General features: G+C 42.5%; 1 protein-coding gene across 1 annotated transcript in view; it reads right to left on the bottom strand.

The window, feature by feature from the left end:
- The window catches only part of STON2 (stonin 2), a 60,213-nt gene extending 37,718 nt beyond the window's left edge, over nucleotides 1-22,495 (bottom strand). Inside the window, exons 1-3 of the mRNA XM_049825945.1 lie at nucleotides 22,291-22,495; nucleotides 21,593-21,847; nucleotides 15,231-15,428 (exon numbers count right to left, since the gene is read on the bottom strand). Of these exons, the coding sequence (XP_049681902.1) occupies nucleotides 15,231-15,428; nucleotides 21,593-21,847; nucleotides 22,291-22,378 (541 nt within the window). The 5' untranslated portion in view covers nucleotides 22,379-22,495. The remainder of the gene's footprint in view (nucleotides 1-15,230; nucleotides 15,429-21,592; nucleotides 21,848-22,290) is intronic.
- Between the last annotated feature and the right edge of the window lie 1,439 nt (nucleotides 22,496-23,934).

Genomic DNA, 23,934 nt, shown 5'->3' with positions numbered 1-23,934 from the left:
TAGAGTATAGGAAATGAAGATTTTTTGGGGGTGGGGGAATGATTTAATGAATTTTTTAAAATGAAAATATCCAGAAGATTTTAATCCAGAAAATTGAATTTTAAAGATAACACACTTTTCTTATGCAACAGTAGAAATCCAGGTAGGAGAGTCAAACTCCTAGAGCACAATACAGAAAGAGAAAACAGCTACAAAAACATTGCAGTTTCAGATTCCTGTAAGGTGCAAAAATTATCACTGATGAAATTTAGATGACACTGCAGGGCACTTCAGTACAGCATTAGCTACTGCTAGAATTGGTATGTATTTGCTCAAAGAGCACCATTACTTCATGACTTTGCAACAGTGTTACTGTAATTATCCAGTCAACCAACAGCAATTTAAGTTCTTAAGCAGACCATGAAGAAATTCTGCTTGCAGAGGGATCTTCTGCCAAGGAAAGGGGAATGACAGTCCCTTTACCCATTTTACCTTCACTGCCAGAAGGCGAGGTGCAGCAGGTTCACCCACTAGGAACAAGTTGAAGCCACCTGCATCACATTTCTTAAGCATTTAAGCTATTTTAAATTGGAAAGGAATAGAAGTACTGCAGCACCCAGAAGAGGAAAAATCGACAGGAAGAGAGAAAATCCTGAGGTGGAAGAAGGGAAAAGGGACCTTGTGGGTAAAAGAGCATTTCTTAGAGCTAGGTGATGGGTTTTGGAGATTTCAGCAATTGAAGGCAAAGTTTTACCTCTGCCCAGAATCTCTCTGCATCATAGGTGTATAAAAGTCACGTAGCATAGCAAAAGAAATCCTGGACAACACTAGAAATTTGGATGAGCCAACACAGGTAGAAGTTTTACTCGGGTTTGTTAAGATGGTGCTTCAATGCAGTTTGTACAACAGACAGGCTGTTGCGCTGTTCAGAAAACGTATTAAGAGTGCTTTATTAAAATCTAGTAAACACATAAGGCTGGCAATTCTGGAGGAAAAGAATGACCTCACTTATGATCTTATCTACATGCAATACAGCAGTTTCCAACCAAAATGATCCCAGAGCATTGGATGGACTTCACTAACTGAAGCATAAACTTTGTATTGTGAAAAAAGAGTCACCTCTGAGAAAGAATACAAAGTCTTTCTAGCAGCGTACAAAGAACAGCAAGTGAAAAATAGCCTTTTCTCCTTAAAACTGCAAGAACATGTAAGGAGGCAGTATCATTTACAATTACCATACCTGAAATAGAGCTGCTTTTCACCAGGAAGCCTTTGCCAGCTCCCTTTTCTCTTCAGAAGTACTGGCAGCCAGGAGGCTCAAGAGCCACCTTGAAACTTTTCTGTAAAGCAGGGCATGGGCCAGGGCATGTGGATTAAAGCTGTTCACTACTTAACATAGTAAGAAAGAATTCAAACGCAGAAAAAGTATAGCCTAGCTGTCCGTCCTGTATTTATTTCCTCTTCACTTCTTCCCTGGAAGAAGAAATCAAGAGACACATGAGCTGGGTTTCCAAGTCCAGGAGGAGAAGCCTGATGGGACCTGGTCCCATGCTGTTTGACTCGAGATCTCCTTGGAAGAGAGCCCCAGGAATTAACGGGTTAATCTCAAGCACCTTTGCTTGCAGAAGCAAACTCTCCCTGCCGTCTGATGAGGGATGTGTTGACTCTTACTGCCCTGCTTTTCCTTTTATCCAGCAGACAAAGAGCTACTGGCTCAAGCAAAACCCTTCTCCCTTCACACCTGTTTGCTCCATTAGTTCAGGTTTGGGTTGTTCAGATGCGCGAGACAAACCAGTTTTGTTCTATGGACGCAGGTGGACTATCAATCTCAGCAGAGCACAGCTAACCCTTTTGCCCCAGCATCACCCCAGCCCCCTGCCAGGCCAGGAGCAGCTTGACAAGGGGATGGCGGGCAGAGCTGAAGCCTCAGCCACAGGCAGCAGCCAGCTCTGCACAGGTACAGGGCAGGGGACACGGCCATGAGCGTGCCCACAGCTCTGCATTACAGCTTCTAGAAACCAGCTGCGCCAGTGTCCTTCACTGCAAAACTCCTGCAAAATGCACGCAGCCTTAATGTGAGCACACACAAGAAACTGCACAGCTCTTCAGCATCGAAGTCTCTTGCTAACTGAACTGCCTGGTGAAAGTATATCACACTCAAGACACCTTCTCTGTATTTCCTTAACCCCCTTGCCCTCCCAATTGCCCCCCGTTACCACCAGCATCACACTCATGGGAACACTCATGTGCCTTGCCTCTGACTCAGCTCTGTTATTGAGATGCCATCTGGTGTTGATGTCTTAACTGCTGGAGCACTGACCTCTCTTAGTTAACCTGCCTTGACCTTTATGGGAGATCAGTTCACATGATGCTGTCCATCTCTGGACATATACGTGACTAATCAGGAAATCAAGTGCTTACATGATGTTTTAACTATGCTGTGACATATAAGCTGGTCCCTGCAAGCCTGGGACACAGAACAGCCAAAGGAGCTGAGGCAGATTTCTGAGGAAAATCACTGAGTCCTGTAATTTCAAACCGAGCAGAGATGGAAAACATACCTGCAAGGTTTGACAACATCATGGGGAGGCTCTCATAACAGTTGTTTATATCCAAGGGATTTGCAGCGGCACAGATTTTAGCAGAGATGCATGGTCTTTGCAGAGCCCTGAGTAGGTACCCATGTTGCTAACCCATGTCACTGTATCTTTGCTGCTTCTGTAGCCATGCTAATTCAAGCAGAAAGCTGCTCATGAACGACACAATCTGTATTTACCTTAAGACCAGATTTACCCTGAAAGCCTGAAGTCTACCATCAGCAACAACTGACCTCTGTGTACAGAGATAACAAGTGCACAGCCCTGCTCAAACCTCCTCAGCTAAGCATGGTTTCAAATACAGCCTTTAAAGCAGTGCAGCCTGGTGGCTTTATCAAGGAAGTATATTCTACTGACTGAGATGAAGAAGCAAGCTGAAGACTGTGGAGTCCAGTTACAGCATTTGCTGAAGAGACACACCAACACTCAAAGAAAGGGAACAATGTACATGCAACTGCATCAACAGAGTGAAATGCCTTTGTGTCTCTTGGTCCTGGGAGACGAAGAACTCAAAAGGTTTGCAGGGAATCCTGCAGGTCTCCCAGGATACACCATAGTTCACGCTAACAATGTGTTGCTGGAGGCAACCAAGCCTGAACAAACAAATCAATCCGGGGGAGGAGGAGTGATGGGTTCATGAAAGCAAAGCCTCCAGTAAAGCTCCCCTACTTCTTTTGTGCAAGCTTTCCCACCCAGATCCTAATTCTGGCTGGCTGGTGAAGGGCCTGCCACAGAGGAGGTGCAGGGAAGCACCCTGGGCCAACCTTGTGTCCCACTTCAAGAGCCAGCTCGCTGTGGTGGAGACAGTGTTGTGCCGCTCTGAAGTGCAGCGAAGCAATGAGGCTGGCACACTGGCTAGCTCGTCAAATGCACTAGCACCCTCCAGTTGTCTGCTCTGCCAGATGGACCAAGTGCCTCTCTGTACCCTGCGTACTGGCATGTGCTCCCTTTCCATCCCAATCCCTCCTGAAGACTCATGCCTACCACAAAGCACGCAAATGCGTGTTTAGTGGAGGCAGAACATAGCAGGCACAACCTGCTATGAAGAACGTTTCTGTTGGGCATCTCAGGAAGACCAGGCTATACGTTTCGGTGAAGAGAATCAAGAATATTCTTGGTGCTTATGCAAGAACACGAATTTATTTCACTTCATTCAAAACTGACACTCTTCTTGCCACACATTTCTTGTAAGAACATGTGTATCTCAGCACCACACTCACCATTAGGCAAACATAAAAAATTTTCAGAAAAAGAGGATTTATTTTGAATTTGGGACATACTTAAAAAAAGCATATGGAAAATGGCCTAAAGCTTGGCAGTTGCCTGTGCCTATTCTTTGTGTAGAGACAGAGTTGTACAGATAGTTCTACAGATTATTTTAAGTACTATCAGATGTCTGCAGTTCATGACAGTATGGCATATACCCCATCTTTTCAAAAGATACAAAGATCTACCAGATCAGTCTGAATACAGACTCTGAGCTACCCTGCTCCCTCTGGCCACACCAGTGTTGCTGTGGAGAGCCATCTTCTTCATGTTGCCAGAAACCCAAGACTTTTAAAAGTCTGTTTTAACATAACCTGAAACCTGGGAAAGTGGCAAGTCTAAGCTTACACATTATCTGCATTTCAGATAGTAATCAAAACAGCTACCTGCTGAAACACCTACTTCAACATGTTCATTTTATATTATGAGTTACCCTTTCGTAGTAACCACTGATCTCCTCTTGTCCTATGCTTTACATCTCACTCTTGGTACGAAGCACTGAAGGCAACTAAGTGTTAATTTATGTGTTTATGCTGCTCATATGTTTAAATTATTCCATTGCTCTCAAATCCACCTTAGGATGTTTCAGGAAACAGTGCACTTTGTAATTACCATGTTTGTGAAAATGAGCAACAAACCCTAGGACTGGAGCCAAAAGGTGTTTATTACAGGCACCTACCTTCTCAAATGCTATCCACACTGAGATTTCAACCATCAAGGAGACTCCTGCAGGCATTTGCATTCACAGAGGTCACAATCTCACAGTCTACGCTCAGCAAGTTTATGCCTCTTCTGAATGCCAGTGTGCATGTTTGTGTCTGCATATGTAAAGCCAGCGAAAAGCAAAAAGCAAATGGCAGCCAACAGTACTGGACTGCCAGGCATGGCAGATTGCTTGCTGCCCTGTGCCAGAGACAGAGATTATTTGCGCTACCTCAAACAGCTGATTCCTACCTGCTGCAGCCCTCTGGTCCTTGATCCAGTCCCGCCAAGGGTGTGGGAGGTTCTCCTGCAAATAGCAGTTCCCATACCCTTAACAGCAGGAGGACCAGAAAGCCTCTGTTTCCTGCTCTTCTCTTTGTCTTTCTTAGCCTCGCTTCTCCCCTCCCTGCAGTAGAAATGGACCCTGGCCCCAACTCCTATCCTGTTCCCACCCTCCCCTATAAGGAGCCAAGCATGGGATGCTGTGGAGACAGGTCCTGTATCCTCAGACATGGCGAAGCAGAAGGCAGTAAGGAGGCAAAAAGAAGCGGAAGAAGAGTTAAAAGGGACTCCTGACCATATCCACAGCTCCCTGGCACATCAGACCCCTCATCCGCATGGAGCCCCTCTCCCCACCGTCGGACGCCCCAGCTGCAGCTCCTCTCATGTTCCTCACCTGACCAGAGTGCACAGGATGTGGTAATATGGTTGTGCCACTGCACCAATACAAGTGCTGAAGATTCATTTCTTCCCTTCAATCCCCATTGCTAGTTTAGCTATGGACGCACTGGTCAGCACGTAAACTTGACAGACAAGGATCCTGCCCTAATCTTTTGATTTTCAAAGCAGGATTAGCTTCATCCCTGGTCTAATGTTTAAGCCACCAAAATAAGGGATATTTTTGTTTGTTACAGAGATCACTTATTTTGTCAGTCTCACAGTTTAATTCTTCCCTACAACTAGAACTCTTACTGAACATAAAAGTTCAATAAAGCCAACACAGGACTAGTCGACCTGGAAAGCTGGTTCTCGGTGGGCCTTACCTTTCTCAGAAATAATCTTTGGTGGTAACGTTATATACTGGAGCTAAAGCAAACCACATATATACATATATAAAGAGCAAGGAAGTGGGACTGTGGTGATAATCAAACATTAACACATCTAGACATTGTGCCAAAGCTAATGAATACTTTGCCACTGCTTTTTAGTAAGAATGATGATGCGCAGCGTAGTGATAAGGGCACAGGAGGCAGGCTACATAACCAAAAGGAGGGACTGGAAATGGAAATTAGCATTAATGAGGTAAGAAAACATTTTGGAGAGGTTACTGTGCTCAGATCAGGAAGTCTGACAAGCTCCCTTCCTAAACTCTGAAAGAACTGACATACATAATTACAGCTTTCATGACAAGGATTTTAAAGGAATCAGTTCAGATGGGGATGGTATCATACAACTGGAGAAGAGCATATATAGTAACTGTATTTATAAGGGGTAAAAATTACTTCAGAAAATACAAGGCTGAAGTCTGACCACAATAGTATGCAAGACTTTGGAAGAAAAAAAGTGAAAAGCATAAGATAAAAAAGGGGATGGAAGCTAGCTTTAAAAGAGGTAGTTTGTTCCAGCCAAACCCAACAGGTTTCACTGACAACAGATTTTCTAGATTAAAAAAAAGATCTGTCTGTATTAGAAAAAGCACTTAATGTGGTGCCACCTGGGAAGGAGTTAAAATGGAGACTGATACCAGTATTAAGCCAGAAGTAAAAAACAAGCTAAAAGGAAGATAGCCATTGAGTTTTAAGAGAATATTAGGTTAGAGCAGCTACAAGTAGAATTTCTTGATTAAGACGACATGATTAAGACTACATTTATCCATATTTTTAAATAATGATCATGGCACAGAAATGAACATGTTAATGGTATTTGCTGAATGCACACAATTAGGAGGAACTGGGTATATAAAGGAAGCTTTGAACATCATAGTGAAAGGAGTGGTTAATCTTGAAGACTGGAGTAACAGAAATGAGATGAAATGTAATAAACAATGTAAGTTCACAATCAGGCATTTAAGGACAGATACATTTGTTATAATGAAGGAACTCATCAATTATGTATGAGAGAAAGTGGTCTAGGATATAGACAGTCAATCTGAATATAGTGAAAGGGTACTTGCCCGATGCACTAGCACAAAAAGAAATAAGATCCTGGGATGTACCAAGGCGAGAATTCCCAAAGATGGGGAAACAGTAATATCTTGATATCAGCCTATGGTGAGACCTCAATCTGTGCACAGTTTTGGTTGTCACATCCAAGAAAGATTAATTCAAACAGGAACATGAGCTGGCAAGGGCTTGCTAGGATAAGAAGGAGAATGGAGAACCAGAATACTAAAGAACTTGTCTCACACAGTTTAGCAAATGAAAACAGAGAAAGAGATAATTACACTGTGTAAATATATTAAAGGGCTTACACTGGAGAGGGCAAAAAACTATTTGAAAGACAACATTGGTACAGGAACACATGGATAGGAAATGATCATGAAAACATTTACAGCCGTGTCCTGGGAAATAGCTTCCATTCCTATGATCTTAAGTGAATCATGTTTAAAGCTCTCTGAAATGTCTACATGTGAAAATACACCAGCTTCAATAAATTGGTGACTAAAGTCTGCACTTAAATGGCATAACTTCTACAAAGTCTGTAATGTGCACAAGGACATAGAGCTACAGGACATATGTTGACAGGATCTCTACTCTCCTTTCAGGCACTAAACTAAATGGCTAGATTTGGAGAGGAGCACACTGAGCTGCAGCTATTAAAAAATTTTGCCACGCCATTATAGGAATAGCTGGGACCTGAATATTTTGGAAGCAGTTTTAGCTGCCAAACCCAGATCTGGACTCCTTCACAATAGGTGCTGAGCACTTTAAATAGTTTTTAAAAATTGAATCCTAACTGATAAATTCAAATCAGCCTCCACAAGATTTACTGCAATACATCTAGGAAGTTTACAAGTAAATTGGACTGCATCCACGTTACAAAATCCAGGATCACAATTCTTATTCTTGGTAACCAAGATCAGAATGAAGAAAGTAGCATAAAGTCTCCCTCTTGTGTAACGAGCACAATCATAATGCAAATACCAGTTTATATCTGTTCTAAGATTAGGCAGAGGATTTCAGTCTCATCTGTCAAATGTAAGGACAATTAAGACCAAACTGCTTCTAATAACAGATGAAGAAGCTCGTCATGCAAGATTCATGTCATACCTGTGCTCCAGCATTATTTGGCTTGATCAAGGGTAGATCAGCTAGAAAATGGAGATGTTGAAGTAAAGACATACATCAGCAATCTCCCTACACTACTCTTATCCAACTCTGTTCATTTCTGGCTTGAAAGAGCAGAAAGTGTTACATTTTTTCCCTAACATTGGGACCAAATAAAAGAATAAAGGAGGCAGAAGTTCCGACAAAAATAATCACAAGAAGTTTCTAAGCAGGCACAAAAAAAAAAAATTGTCAACATAGAAGCTGGAGATTTTGCTTAAATGATTCCTACATTCTTCTTGTTTTTAACAAACCTGCTTCCCATTTTATCCCATGCTGTTCTTTGAGAAGATGACTTTGTAACTGATCTCCTAAAGGCGTTCATCATCACTTTTCCAGTTCCTGTGCTGCATAGTCCAGTGATCCCCTGAGCCTTTCTTAGGTTTCAGATGGTATCACAGTAAGGGAGAAACAAGCAAATCCATGCATTTGGGCATCACGAAATTTCTCATTCTTACTTGCTGTCTGCTCCTGCCAGCCTTTTCACCTGCTGTTTTACACTGCCAATTCTATTCAGCCCCTTTGTATTCAGACAGGAAATTCCACACAGAACTGGGATCTCTAATTAAGAGCACATGAAAAGATTTACAGCTCCTGTTAATTAGTACTACTGCTGAAACCTTGCTTATTTCTTTGCCATGTAGAACTGATGGTGGAAAATGCGAGTTCTCAGGTGCGTAATTTCTCCACACAGTGAACCCGGTTGCTGTCTGAGAGCTGCAGAATTGGGTGCCCCAGGGTGCAGCCACCTCCGTGGGGCACTGGCTACATCACCATGCAGCACGAAGCTGGGACAGTGCTGCACCACTGCTGCTATATTGCTATAGTGCCATTTTTGCCTCCTGTCAGTGGTACAGCAGCATGCTGCCAGGAACTGAATGCAAAAGGCAAGATAATGCTGCTGAAGATTGCCACTGATGTTTTCCACTTCAAAAGAGCTGGATGTGGGGAGTTGTCTTGGTGCTTTTCCCTCCCAGCAGCTTTAAGTTCAGAAGCTATTTAGCATCCTGCAGAATTGCTCCAAACAAACCTAGTCTTTCCTCTTTCAACACAGCAATCACAGATAGCTGCTGCACTTAAGTGTTCCACCTCCAATTAAGCTTCAAACTGACATGTCCTGCTCAGCTGCAAAATCTCCTACTGAACTCCTCTGGCTTATCACATAGGCATGTGGCTTTCTGCACTGCATTAGAAAGCAGCTGAAACCAATGTAAACACTGTGGCTGAGGAATCACAGCCTTAGAAACACAAATAGAAGGCTTCGTACCACCTAGCCTGCCTCACTGGCATGAGATAAACTACAAAGCATCTACCCACATCTACTCTCTTGGGATATTGCCTACATAAATGGAGATCAGCAGGTCAGTCCCATGACTGGAGCTGGAATTCTGTCTGCTTTCCTTTCAGCTGATCTGACTATATAAAGCCATCTGTGAATAGGTGTGGAAAGAGTGAAATTCATCAAGAACGCCATACAGGCTCAGCCCTTAGCCCTTCTAGAACATATTCTAATCCTGCTACAAGTCCACAGTTACTGTAACCTGCACTTCTGAATAGCCACGAGAAGAAAATTCAGCACCTAAACTAAGAGATGCTCCTTTAGCTGTTTGCAGCACAGGGCCAATGACATGGATGAGATCAGAACTGACTCTATGTTGGCATGGAGGCGAGAAAACACTCCATTAAACAGCAAAATCACTATTTCTGGGGCGTAGATGAGGTGGATATTGAATCTTTTGAGGTTAGGAGACTACATGTAGCCCCAGCTGAAGACACAAGAGCTGGCAGAGCTGAGCTCAGTGACATCTCAGTTCTGCTTTAAGTATTATCACTAGGACAGTCCTTTCTAAAACTGAAGTTTTGAGGCGTTGGAGATGGCTGAACAGGGGCAAACTTGCCTACAGTTGACGTTACTCAGAAAAATATTATGGAGATATTTGCTCAGAATATGCTATATCTCAAACTGAAGTTATGGGTTTGGTGCAGAAATGACTGGGTGAGGTTCTTTGGCCTGAGACATGCAGGAGGCCAGATTAGATGATAATAATGATATCATAGTCGTCCCTTCTGACCTTAAAGTCTATTAATCAGATGACTGCAGACCAAGCTTACTCTGAAATTCTCTCTACTGATTAGATAGAAATAAACTTTTGCTTATTGTTGTACCTGTTCTTTCCTCATTCTAACATTTCCCCCTTCCTCCCAACAGATTTTTTGTGTCTTTCCTTCCTGCCATAAGGAGGGACCGAGACAGTGACTCTGGTCCACGGCTTGTACCTGCAACTTTCAGCTGCTTCAGAGAACAGGACTGCCAGACTACACAGCAAACACCATTTCTACTTCAGCTAGGTCCAGCCTGCACAACTGAGCTGCAGGCTCCCCCACTGCAAAACAGGGATGAAGATTCAACAACTGCTGCAGAGGTCACTGGGACACTGTGCATTCCTTAAAGTGGTTATTCTGCCCTACCAATGCAGTACTCTTAAAGAAGTTAGAAATGCCTTGAGAAAAATATGGGATGACAGCTAGGATATAAAAGTCCTGAACTGCTAGCTGGTGGCTGGTGTCGAACATGAGGAAGAAAAAAACCCCTGCCTCTGGTGCCGAATTTAGCTCTTACAGGTTGGAGTTGTGCAAGAACACGTTTTAGGTGCTGTCTGCTCCTGGTATTCTGGAGTCCCCTCCTCCTTGAAGCAAGGGTTTGATGTTCCTCTCTGCAGTCTCTCCAGCTGGCTTTGGCAGGCTCTTGCATACAAATTTTTTCATGTGTCTGGGACTGAGAAGCCAGAACAAGTCGGTTAATAGTTACACAGCATAACTGAAGTGCAGTTCTGGCTGGAAGGTGGTAACTGTCAGCATATGCTATTTTTCCCCTTGTTCTGGTGATTAACATGGAATATCTTCAGAGCTTGTAGCCTGTTTCTGGAATTCAGTCCAAACACATTGCAGAGCTGTATAATCTGTTCAAAGCTGCTTGTTTGAAACCTACAGAACACCATTCTTGCAATCATCGTATCAGGACTCAGTATCTAGCTGGCTACGGTATACAGAAAGAATAGTTATAAGAGAACTACTCCAGAAAAGCATCAGGAAAAGGTTTGAAAAGTTAGTACTTGCCCTCCATTACCTTCAAGAAATATCTGGAGCTAAGCTTGCCAGAATTGCCACTTCCAAGTTTTAAAATAGAAGCAGCAGAACCCCCTTAACCCATGCAATTTACTTTGAAAATAATAACATTCTGGATTTTGAGCAGTTAGAGGTCATACATGCAACCTTCATCTCCAAACATGCAGATGTTCTCAGAAAATAATAACATAGATATTTCCTCAGTATCCCAGTAGTCCCAGAGCTTCAGGAGAATGCCAAACAGAACAACTGGTTAGCAAATTGAACTGTCAACATCAAACATGGTGTAGCTGCAGCTCTCCTCAGACACACATCACAACAGAAACAACAGAACTAGCAACAACGCACCGAAAATGGCTATCAGGGAACTTATGTCTACAAGGCTAATCAGCTTTTTATATATATACATACACACATAAACACACAGAGCATTATTATATAATATAGATAGATTTTATTATATATTCTATTAAATTTATAGTAGAATATATAGTTTATGGTCTATGCAAATATATATCTTATCTATGTTATATATGTATTGTTCATATATGATTTTCTTTATACAGGTCAATATTAATTTTAATTTATATAAATAAAAATAATTTGAGAAATGAATGGTGAAATGCAGAAATCCAAATCAATCTGTGAGGTATTTGTGTACAAGGTCAGAACAGATCCCAGTGCTTCCAGATCTACAATCGTAGCTACAAGAATGCCTCTCCCTTGCTCCTCTGACATGCAAACATTGCCTGAGACAGGCATCTGCTTCGGAATGAATAAATACTTGTATTGTATCAGTAACAGAGATGTTCTGTTACTTATCTTGCAGAGTACAGCACAAATGCCAAAAGTTCCCGCTTCTTTCCACGCTCATTGATCCAAGCTGAGCAACATGGCGATGCATGGTAGGAAGCTCTGAGGCAACAGGACACTTCACCAGCACCAAACACAGCTTCCCACACACTGTAAAACCCCAGCTGTTGTAAAGTGCTTGTTGTTATAACCATATAAACACGTCCGTGTTAAATGGGCAGTCCGCTATCATTTGACCCAAGTCTATTGGCTAGCTGCTACAGGCTAAAATAGCCCCCCATGATGACAAAGATGAAGATAATATAAAAGGCTTCTTGGTGCCAGAGTTCAAATTAGCACAGGCAATAAAGTGCAGCACCTTCTTTGACTGAAAATCAAGTCTTCTTTTTCAGCTCTGCTCGTGCAATATTTACCTTCACTGCTGTGAACTCTGCTGCCTTTACAGGACGTCACTGAGCTTATCCCAACTCCATCAGTCGGGCGGCTTTCTGCAGTGCCCCCCGTAGCGAGGGTAAACTCTCAGGCTGGGATCATTCAGGTCTCTATCATCTTTCTCAGATAGCTTCCCAGGTCATATCTTACATAAACACATGCGCTAGATAGAGCTCAAGCCTGTGAAATTGTTTTACGCTCAAATCTACCAGCTCTGTACACCAAGATGTGCATTCTCACTGCTAGGACTTGCCTCTTTGTATGCCTGCAGTCAGGCCTACCTCAGGCTTTCATCTGCTCCCACACAAAAACCCATGCCCCAAAAATTGACAGGCAGTTGATGTTTAAGCATTTGGCATGCAGGATAAATTCAAGACAAGTGGTGAAATTACGGAACTGAGTTTCCTGGATTCTCTTCTGTACCGTTCAGGCAATAAAAATTCACTATGGGTAAAACAGTTACTTTACGCAGTGTCTGACCATTGAGTAGAATTTTTCATGCTTTTCTCACCAATACATTTTTCTCGCTTGAAACAATATTAAACCTAATCTACTCTTATAGACCCGATTCTTTACTTTCACTAAGTAGATAAAAAATTGATTTCTTATTTTTGTTGGTTTTTTTAGCAGTGAAATAAATCTGATTTTTTTTCCCCTCAACAACTGGCTAACAGTCAATGCGACTTCACCATCACACAGAGTATGAAGATACCTCCCTTCTCCTTCACGGAACAAATAAATGTTATTTCATTGCCTTGATGGAGCCTTCAAACTCCGCTACAGACTGAGGCAGCCAGTCTTTTGAGAAGAGAAATGCAAATCAGATGCTTGAATCAAGTGAGGTTTGAATCACTGAATTTCTGGAGAGGGGCAGAGAGGAAGAAGAGAAGAAAGTGATCATGCATTTTTGTCCACTTATGCACTGTCAGGGTGGGATGAAGGTGGAGTGAACAGAAAAGCAGCCAGAACTGTACAAGAATTCCATGGCCACCACGTCCTCAGCTCCCTCACTTCCACAAACCTTGCCTGATGGCAGCAGGGACCTTGGGGGGGTAAGCGATGAGCCATCCCATGAACAGGAACAAACAGATGCGCTTTGTTCATGCTGCCCTTTTGCAAACTCCATACCTGGTGGTAGGAAGACTTAATGTATTTCTTACTTCAAGTTCCAGTACCACAAAGGTAGTGTATCTTACGTTTTAGCTAATGACACAGCTTTGCCTATATTACCCACTTTTTTACTTCTAAAAATTTAGAGGTCATAGGAATGATTTTTTGTACCTGTTTTGCTTATAAATAAGTCAGTTTGTGACTGACTGGGAAAGAAAGAAGAGTAAGAAGGTTGCACACAAAGCTTTTACTGAAGTATCAACTTCTCTTTTGGCCATATATAGCAAGTAATTCCATATATATGCCAGCAATATACAGCAGCACTTTTGCCTTTCATTTCTCTACATGATGCATTTCCCTTGTTACTGGGACTTTCTCCCCTTGAGCAACAGCCACCCTATGGCAACCTACACCAAATCAACAAAACAGCAATCTCCAGCACATACTCCAGATGAAAACTCTTACACTTCACCCTAATAGACATGAGCTCATCACAGCAGAACTGATGCCCATGCTAGCATCCAAAAAGCTGGCACACGAGGCCAGGTTGCCTACTCTACCTTTCTACCAGTGGTTCCCAAACTCGGAGGTAGAGACAAGCAGAGTGTTCTAAAATAAAAATGGTCAGACAGACTTGTGGTAACTGTATTATGTGAAGAAAGAAAGGTCTCTACTTATCCAAAGTAAATACTGCTTCTCCACAAATCCTTTGTCTTAAGCACCCGGCCAGTACCTACCGTGCTGCTGTTTATGAACCTGTCTTGATGTCCAACCCAGTTTCACCAAACCATCGAATAAAACTCTTTTCAAGTGATGTATGTAAATGTTTCTTATGGAAGGGACATATGACCTCAGTGGGGTTTAGGAATTCCATTCTTCCAAAACAGATTTTATTTCACACATATTGTTACATTCACCACCTGAGAGAAACACATTAAATACCTTACATGCCTGAGCTATCATGACATCAGTGAAACAATGTTCGTCACCAAACTGGGTAGCTACTGACCTTCCTCAGCTTGGGGCGAACAGCTTCCAATGTACTGCAGGTGCTTCCTCCTGGAGCTGTGTATTTTTTTTCTTTTTCTGTCCTGACATGCCAGCTCTTTTTATGCTCTCTCAAAGTCTGTTTTGTCATTCAGGAGTTCTCATTATCCCAACTCTGCATGACACTGGTGGCACCACTCTGCTTTATTTCTCCTGCTTCAGAGATTAACTAGAGTACAACTGAGGAGCAACAAGCTACAATCCCATACAGCACATTTTTCCACAGTCAGGACGCCATCTCAGTAGATCCCTACAAGGTCAGATAAAGGATCCTTAAATGACCAAAATCTGCTACTGAACCACCCTCTGTCATCTCCTACACTCTCTCTGCATTACTTTACAGTAACAGTGCAAAGCACAGTGCAAAGAATGCATGCAGCAGCCTGGATCTGTGTCTTGGCACCCACTGAAACAGAGAGGGGCATGCAGAGCTGGACCTGTCTCAGCTGAATACACCCATGAGTTAAGAAAATTTCTGCACAGAAGTTCAGGAAGGGCATCCAGCTTCTCCCACAATATACTGAGAACTAGCTCCTAGATCAGCTTAAGCGGATGTGGTATGCAAAAACCAGAAATGCTCCAACATTTCCCTTGCACAAGTCCACCAACAGGTACATAGCTGCATTTGGCTCCTACTTTGGGAGCCTGCATATATCAGGGGTGTGTCAAATCCAGATGTGATTTCTGGGGAATTGGACTAGAACAAAGCGTTAGTCTGCCTAATCCTTGAGTTTGTTCTGCTTTGGATCCGTTCCCTGTAGCTCACTTCCCAGCAGTGTATTTGAGGAGCATCAAAAAGATTGAGATGGAAGCTTGAAGGCTTCCCTCTTACCAGCTGAATCTGCTGCAGATGTTCCACCACTGGTCAAGTCCTCAGTATTAATCGACTGCAGATCTGTGTAAGAGGGAGCAATGCTTGGGCTGCTGGTGTCCTCCGAGTTGGTTGTCCAGCTGCTCTCCGAGGCATGTGCTCGCCTCTCAGAAGTGTTGGAGGAGGGGGAAGTCCAGCTGGGTGCTTTTGATGGAGACACTGGATGCAGAAAACAAACAGGTATCAGTTAGAGACTTACAGGGCAATCTTCAGGAAGATAACAACTATTCCAAAGACACACTGTATCAGTGTACTGAGACTCTCTAAATATAAATTCCAACATCCACAGCAACACAGCTATTTTATAACAAACACACAGCAACTTAACTAGTGCCTGGCACTGTTACCCTCCAGCACTACTCAGCTGTCTGCCTTAGATCCCATACTGCTGGCAGCTGTATGTTTTCCTGTTGTTCAAGTATGGCAGAAGCTATGACTTTTCAGAACAGGAAGATTTGATGTTTCTGCTACTGCTGACAAGATCTGAATATCTGTGTTGTGCAACACAGTGAAGTTTTTATAGTACCACAGATTTTTATAAACTGCTTTTATTATATTTAATTAAGCATTCCCTATCTGTGACACCCACTCAAATGTAGTTGTCATCTCAGGAATACTCCACTTGGGAGGAGTATAAAAACAAACTGAAATTGACCTATTAATGTGCATTAGAAATGGCTTTTGCTGCTGAACATGCAGGATGGAGTGCCCCAATCTGAATAAACTGCATAACATTTCTGCTCAGTGTAGACCAAAAATCCTGTTCTACTCACTTGTCAGACTTGCATGTCAAACAGTTAAGCCCTGCCTAGCTATCATCCAGAGTTCAGAATACAATCTTACACATCCAGTGCTAGGAATTTGTATTGTGTACTCTTTGTTTTGTAGACTCTTTGCCCACAGTATCATTCAGATGTTAGGAACAGTGGGTGACTCTAGTGAGGAAATAATAATAATAAAAAAGATGTGGTAAAAAAATCTTCCTGCGCTAAGGAAAGGTGTACTGGTAGAGACTAATTCTAATTTAATGTCAGCATAACAACTGTTTCCTAAGTTAGTACACCTATGCTTATCTTTTAAACCAACAAAGATGTCAATGCACCCCAAGTTTTGCAGTTCCAGAACTGCTGACACTGAGGTTCTCTTCTCAACATGTCATACATGAACAACCCTTATTAGGTTGACAGATACTTTGGAAGAAAATGGCAAATTAATGTTAAAGAGGATTCATCTCTCTCTACTACATCCAAGTGGTGTGATGGGACACTACCTCATTATGGAAACCTTGCTGTGTGCATAGAGGGAATATCCAAACAGCACTCCCTGCCTCGCCAATTGAGAAGTGCAAATTTGTTTTATATAGCTGCACCCTCAGGTAAGCAGGCACTAATATATTTATATTTGTACAGCTGTGAGCCTATGTACTGAGCTGCTTCTGAGTAGAGTCATCCCTAAGGATGAGGGGCTGAAATAAGATCTGTCTCCTTATTGCACATGTTGACAGTTGTGTTACAGTGACATGACCAAAAGCCCCCGCTTCTCCCTCCAGTAATTCTGCACTGTGTTGTGCTTGATGCCTGTAAAAAAAGGATGACAAGCGTATGATTATAATCTGTCAGTCCCTCTTGCAGCCCTTTTGTTAAACATGGCATGAGTCATCTGAAAAGCCACCCTTAAAACTTCACCTGAAATTGCTTTGACAGAGTGCTTTATTTGGACATAGAAGACAAGCTGAAAAGCTAAGCTCCACATGTGAACCAGTAGCAAAACCCGAGGGTTTTTTTAAGTGTGTTTTGTATCTGGATTCTAGAAATTATGGAATTATTTTATAAAAAAGATTTTAGATTTGCAGTGTTTCTTCTTTTGTTTGGTCAGTCACAGCAATATTAAAAACATAAGCCAATTTAGAAACACAGAAGATTTAATAACTCAGATACTGTCAACTTGTTTTGTGCTTTCCAAAACCGATTTTTGTCCAACAGGGAGACTGACTGGAATAGTGTTGTAGAATACTTTTATATAAGGGCAAATTAATTTTACTCCAGATAAGTTGTGCCACTTTGGAAGACATGCACTTTGGAAAACCTGCACTTTGGAAAACCATAACCATAGAGAGCTTTTTCTGCAACAAATGTTCTTTAAAATCTTACTACAGTCAACTTCCACCTATTACTAAGTTCTAGGTTCCCCAGCACTAACCCTTGGAACTGGTAAAAATGCATTTTCCCCTATGCTGAGCTAAACAACTATCTATCAATCTCAAAAAGCAAGACAAGCAAAAGTAAACATCTACAGACATTTAGGTCCCTCTTCAGATGCTCCTTCTGCTTTCCAGATTCTTGGAAGTCCTGAAACAAAATTCCTAAATGAGGTAGGTTTTTTCCCCAGAAACTTGGAATTTGGTCTCTAATGTCAATAGATGTAGAGTCATGGCCTTTTAGCTGCAGGAATTTCTCAGAAATCTGTTTATGTTGAAAGACCAGTGCCAGAACTGTCCCTAACATGCAAATCTTGTAGCATGCGTAGGATATGGAAAATTAACTGTTTCCCAAACTGAAAAATGTTTCCTTCCACAAGCATTTTACTTTTCTTGACGTGTTTGTTTCAATACAATGGATTGGCTTTTAATATGCAGAATTACCTTTAAGCATTCATTCCTCTTTGATGTTTTGAGGATCTGTTCTTTGATCCCTATACTGTATTACAATCAACCTTGTTAGCATCCTATCCTTTCCTATCACATAGGACCTCAGATTTTTCTGATTTTAGGACAGCATCACAGTTGGTCTAGTTTTCAGCTGATGATCTTGTGTTGCATATACTTTCTACTTTCAGACAGAACAGCAGAAAATGGTTAAATTGAGATTTGCCTTACTGTGGGATAGCCTCTCAAAGGACATGGTAGGCGTCCAAGTTACTTGAGCCATTTAAAACCAGACAAATCTCTCAGGAAGAAGCGGTGGGAGGTGTGGTATGTGTGGAACAGGTGTAAAAGATCTTGCCTTGCTCTAATTTTGGTGCTTTGCTGAATACCTCATTGAATTCAAGAGTGTAGCTAACACCAATAGAATATGGAGGCCTATTGTGTAACAAATGCAAATGTTATGTCACTGGCTGGCTGTGATCATTTACAGATTATGTAATGTTTGTGATAGGAACATTTGGGTGAGTCTAAAATCTCACTCTTGCAGTATCAGTTTAATGAGTTTGACTAGCCTGATAGTAACTATGAGAAAAATCAAATTTCTTCTTTTCCCGGCAAAAGGAAAATGGGGAAGAGGGCACCACAATGCCTCATTTCTGTGACTAAGTATTTCTGTGGTCTCGCTCAAGAGTTACTGTTCTCCAGGGAGAAATCCACACAGTTTGGCAGCTGTCAGTTATCTATGCATAAACCTGAAAAGCAGAAATATTTTGAAAGAAAGATTTTGCCTAGCATTTACTCTGCCTGAACCTGGCAGCATCAAGGGTTTACAAGAATGTCCTAGATAAAGATAATTTCCACTATGAGGCTCACAATGGTCGCTTTTCATTTCTATAGCTCAGGTTTCGACCTTTCTTCTCACCTTCTGAATTCTTTGCCTGTGTTTTCAACCCTGTTTCTTGCTATCAGTCCCCCTAATTTCTGCTCCCCCAATAATGTCTTCACTGTTCTCAGCACAAGGGTCCAGCATTAGCCTTGGTTTTCTTTTAAACATATTTCCTATAGGATAATCACTACACAGCAGTTGTCGTTAACTTAGTATTTTTTAGACTGTGAGCACTTTGGGACAAAGATTTGCTTTTGGGGGAACCTGTGCAAAAATACTGTAGCCCTAAGGTTGGAGGAAGACAGCATCTCTCTCTCTTCTAGGCTCCCCCCTCTCCGCTCTCATGGCACTCTGGAAATGCCACTTTGCAAGCACTTTTCAAAATGTGTTTCCAGGCAGTCTGGCCATCAGCCTGGGTAATTATCTAGTCAGCTGTGCAGCTGCTTCAGCGTGGACAGACAGACAATTTCCCAACAGAGCTGGAGCCCTGACAGGAACACGGCCGGGGGTGCTGTGCCTTCAGGACATTGCTCTTCACAGCTGCCTGCACAGGAAACAGATTTCAAACATCTCCATCCTTCTCACACCGATCCGTCTGTCCATACTTGGCCTTTATACTCTTCCCCCTCCCAACTAGCTATTCGCTATTGTTCTTATGTGGGCTGTTTGCTACTGGAAATGAATAATTGCTGTCACCACAGGCTTTCCACTGAGTGTGTCAGCGTATCGTCGTTGTAACACAAAGTCTCCAGCTTTGCTGCCGCCCATAGAAAAAAAGACGTGACCTGCAGTTTAATTGAGAACAATAAGGCTGAAGTTTATCCCACCTCTTGCTGTCAAAAGCCCCTCAGACTAGAGGGCTAGAGACAAAGATCTGTCATCTCTTTCCACCCCATGACCTTCCCTTTAGAGGCTGTCAGCTGCACTGGTCTGGCCATTTATAATACAGTATCCAGAATAGGAGTGGGACTAGCTCATGAATAAGGATCTTAAAATATCCACATCACCTCCTTAGGGTTCCTATATAGTTAGAGAATAACAGTCTCCCATGCAGGATGAATAAATCCTGATCTGAATGCCAGGGGAACCATCCTCCATGAATCTCAGTCAGATGCTAGAAGTTAGTGTGCAAATACCCACTCAATGGCATGGATCACAGGACAAGCCTTCACAGGGGCACAAATGGGTGCCTTCTTCAAAACCGCAATGCTTTTGGAAAGACTTCTGTGATCACTTCTTTTGGATATCCTAGACCTCTGCCTACAACCTTGTGTCCCCTGTGACTGAAAACACAAACCAAGAGGCAGTGCTTTTGCTAAGCACATACTTTAAGACTGGGCCACATCCCTTTAAGGATGAGAAATCAAGCAACACACCACAAAATTAGTTTTATGGAATTCTCTTTGTTATGGCTAGCTTTATTTAGGCTGAGCAAATAATTTTTTTTCATTTAATAAGAAGGTGTACTTAAGAGTTTTCTAGTCAACAGGGACATCACAACATTAGCAAGAAAATATGGTGTCAGAGCAACCAACAGCTCTGTTTGAAAAAGTATGTGGCTGTATGAGTAAGAGTAAGGATCACCTAACCATGAAATTAAGTAATAGAGAGGTAGAGCACCTCAGTTTCACAGATTTATGGTTACAGGTGCTCTTCCCTCTCTCCTCATCACCAGGGTCAGTAAGCATTTACAACTGAGAAGAATAACCAACAAATAAATATAAAGATAAGAAGGTCTTAAGCAGAGCTTAACAGAAACTTTTATTAGCCTGAATATTCAGGCACTTCTCCTGCACAAAGTCTCAAATGGACTGTAGCACCCATAAAAAGAGCAGATGGAAAACCATTGGGTTTTACCCAAAACCCAACCCAAAGTTGCCAATCCAAGTTTTCTGATAGAAGTATTATTTGTGTCACAGGGAGTATGTCATGGACTCGGTGAGCAGAGTAAAGTTATGACTTTAAACTGCTTTAATAACTAGCAGTAATGAAGTGGAATTAAGAGACAATCTCAATTTAAACATGAAAAAGTAAACTAATGTTTTTTTGGCAATTACTCCACAGCCTCCTGCAAGGAGGGACAGAAGTCTGTTTGTACAGAAAAGCTAGAAGCTCATATAGCTATATCAGTTAGTGTAAGCTGAGGAGGCAAGCCAGAGACTTTGCATGCACATTTAAACTATGTCAGAAAGAACTTTTACATTTGAAGAAAAGTGCATGCAGTCCTGGAATTAGGGTCAACTTCAGTTGTCTTTGTAATTCTCCAGCTGCTAAATCATAGCATCAAAAGACATCAGAAAGTACTGATGGGCATTGGCACGCTAGTTGTTGGTCTCATTAAGCTTCTGGCAAAAACCATATGGGGACTATGAGCAGATAAAGACTATGACCACAGAAGACAGTGATCACCATTCTTTCAGTTCCCGATCACAGAGGCAAACATGGCTCAGACTTTTTAGATGGCTGTTCACACCTGTACATAAGAAATGTCACCACTGAAAACACCACTATGCTGTTTCCCCATGAATGCATTTTGGCAGTCTCAAGGATCAAGACATAGGTGGAATGAATCACAGAAGCCTTTGATTTTCTTTACGAAAAGAAAATACTGCTAGTTCAACCCAGAACAAAATTATGAGCCCTTTTTGAAACTCTAATAACATTAATTGTTTTAAAGTACAAACTAGTCAAAGTTCAAGCTTTGAGAAATCAAAGAGCAAGCAAAAAGTCCTCTAGGCTCTCATTGTATTCTGTTACGTTACTGGAATGGACCTTTTCATGCATTTACCTCACCTGCTTGTGTGTGGGTTGATGGAGCACTGGTCCATGGTGCATCTTCAAACTGAACCCAACCACTGATGGATGACAACAGATCAGCGCTGGGACACACATGGTTCCCAAGCACAGCCATATCCACCTTGGGTTGGTCAGCTACACCTTCCAGCTCTGTGTGGGAGAGGTCTTGAAATTCTCCATCCCCATTGTGGTTCTCTTCTGAGGAGGTGTCTGAGGAAGAAAAACATTTCTCCAAAGGCTCCTCAGTGCTACCTAAAATAAAGACAAAATAGAGAGATTGGTAGGACTCACCATTACATCATTGTTTTTTATTGAAATATCTAAAATTTGCCATTAAATGTAAGTAGAAAATTTTCCTTCACCTAATGTAGTTGTTAGTCTAACACTGGGCATAGTTTTGCACTTCATTACAATAGGTGAGACTTACTCTGTAGTCAGTTGGATAACTGCCTTGAATCAAGAAGGACAGATCCAAACCCTGTAATAGATCTATGCTAAGGAAATCTCACATTAGGGGAGTATTTTACATTTTTAGCCCAAATTCTCCTGTTACATAGGGGTCGCAGCAGATAATTCAACCTCTGCACATACTGCTTCCACTTAGAAGGCAAGCTCTGTGATGCCAGATATATGACAGTAGTTGGTCTAATTCAAACAAGTCTCACAAGGTTCAAAGAAAATCAGAGATGGCTTACCTCGTGGATTAACAGGGAGGAGCAGCTCATCAGTGAAGGACACCCACTCAGACTGGTGGGAGGCAATGACACTAGTCAGAGACGTCATATTCGCAGCAGGCTACTCATCTTCACTTGGGGATTATAAAGGGGAAGCAGAATGGGAAAGAGGTACAGTGAAGAGGAGCCAATAGAGGGAAACACCTCCTTTGCACTTTCTTTTCTTTTCAAGGCTGTTAAGAGAAGAAAGGAGTAAATTATGTCTTTTAGAAAATTAAATGGGAGGAATGAGTGCCAACATTTTAATAATACAGAATGTTAAACCTATTTATGTACCACAGGCACAGTACTGTCAAAGTACTGCCACCTTTGAGACAAGAATGTCACCTGTGTCTAGAAGAGGGCTACACTTAAGCAACTCATTGATTAAAGCATCTGAGGGCCTTCAAACATCCTCATGTTAGAAACAGTCAATCACCGAAAACAATGTTTTATTCCTTACTCAGGGAGCCATGCCTCTTACAACCCCAGCAAGAGAGGTGATGAGGAGATTCTCCCAAATTTAGCAAATTTTGATTATGATGTAACTTAATCCTAATTCCAAGATGTCAGCATGTCCTTGCTCATCTTGCTACTTACAATGTCTGATCCCTCTCAAGAGCAAGCAATAAGCTGCATGTCTCATTACCAGTAACACCTATGTTGCTGGTTCTGGGATCGGGATTGGTTGCCCATGAATCTTATCACGGTGTGGGTATGAAAAGATGCCCTCTCAGCTAGCTGCATTTTTAACTCTGCTGCTTGACTGGAACTTCACGTTTTAATTTTAAAAAACAACATCTTAGATCTTGTCTGGAGTTAAGCATGATTTTGCTGTAGCACAGCAAATGTTTTCACAGATGCAGCGATTTTAGTTAGGATGCACTGCAACAGGATGTACCCTGCACAGATCTGGGAATCTGCTAGAGGGAATGGGGCACTGAAAAGTGCTCTGGTTGTTGGCTAGTAACTGGGAAGGTCAGGTGTCGTGGTTTAAGTCCAGCCAGCAACAAAGCACCACGAGGCCGCTCGTTCGCTCCTCTCCCCTGGTTTGGGCCCATTCTGTGGGCTGCAGTCCTTCAGGCACAGACCGTCCCAGTGCTGGCTTTCCCATGGAGTTGGAGTCACGGCCTTCTTCGGGGGCATCCCCCTGCTCTGGTGTGGGCTCCTCCACAGTCTGCAGGTGGGCATCTGCTCCCCCACTCCCCTCCATGGGCTCGGGGGGGGACACAGCCTGCCGCCTGGTCTCACCACGGGCTGCAGGGGCATCCCCTCCTCCCCCGCTCCTCCTCCCCTCCTTCCTCACTGACCTCGGTGTCTGCAGAGGGGTTCCTCTCACATTCCAATCTCCTCCCCCCCACAGGTTCCCCTTCTTAAATCTGTTCTCCCAGAGGTGCTACCACTGTCACTGATGGGCTCAGACTTGGCCAGCAGCAGGTCTGACTTGGAGCCAGGGAAGCTTCTAGCAGCTTCTCACAGGAGCCACCCCTGCGGCCCCAGCCCTGCTACCAAAATCCTGCCATACAAACCCAATATCAGGTCTGGGGAGAGAAATTCTGACAAGCACCCATGATCGCCTCAGATTTGCAGACTACTTCAAAACTCTCAGAGGACTATTGCCTCCTC

Source organism: Accipiter gentilis, chromosome 22 (assembly GCF_929443795.1).
Source record: "Accipiter gentilis chromosome 22, bAccGen1.1, whole genome shotgun sequence".
Taxonomy (NCBI): domain Eukaryota; kingdom Metazoa; phylum Chordata; class Aves; order Accipitriformes; family Accipitridae; genus Astur; species Astur gentilis.
This window is presented reverse-complemented; position numbering and strand designations above follow the sequence as displayed.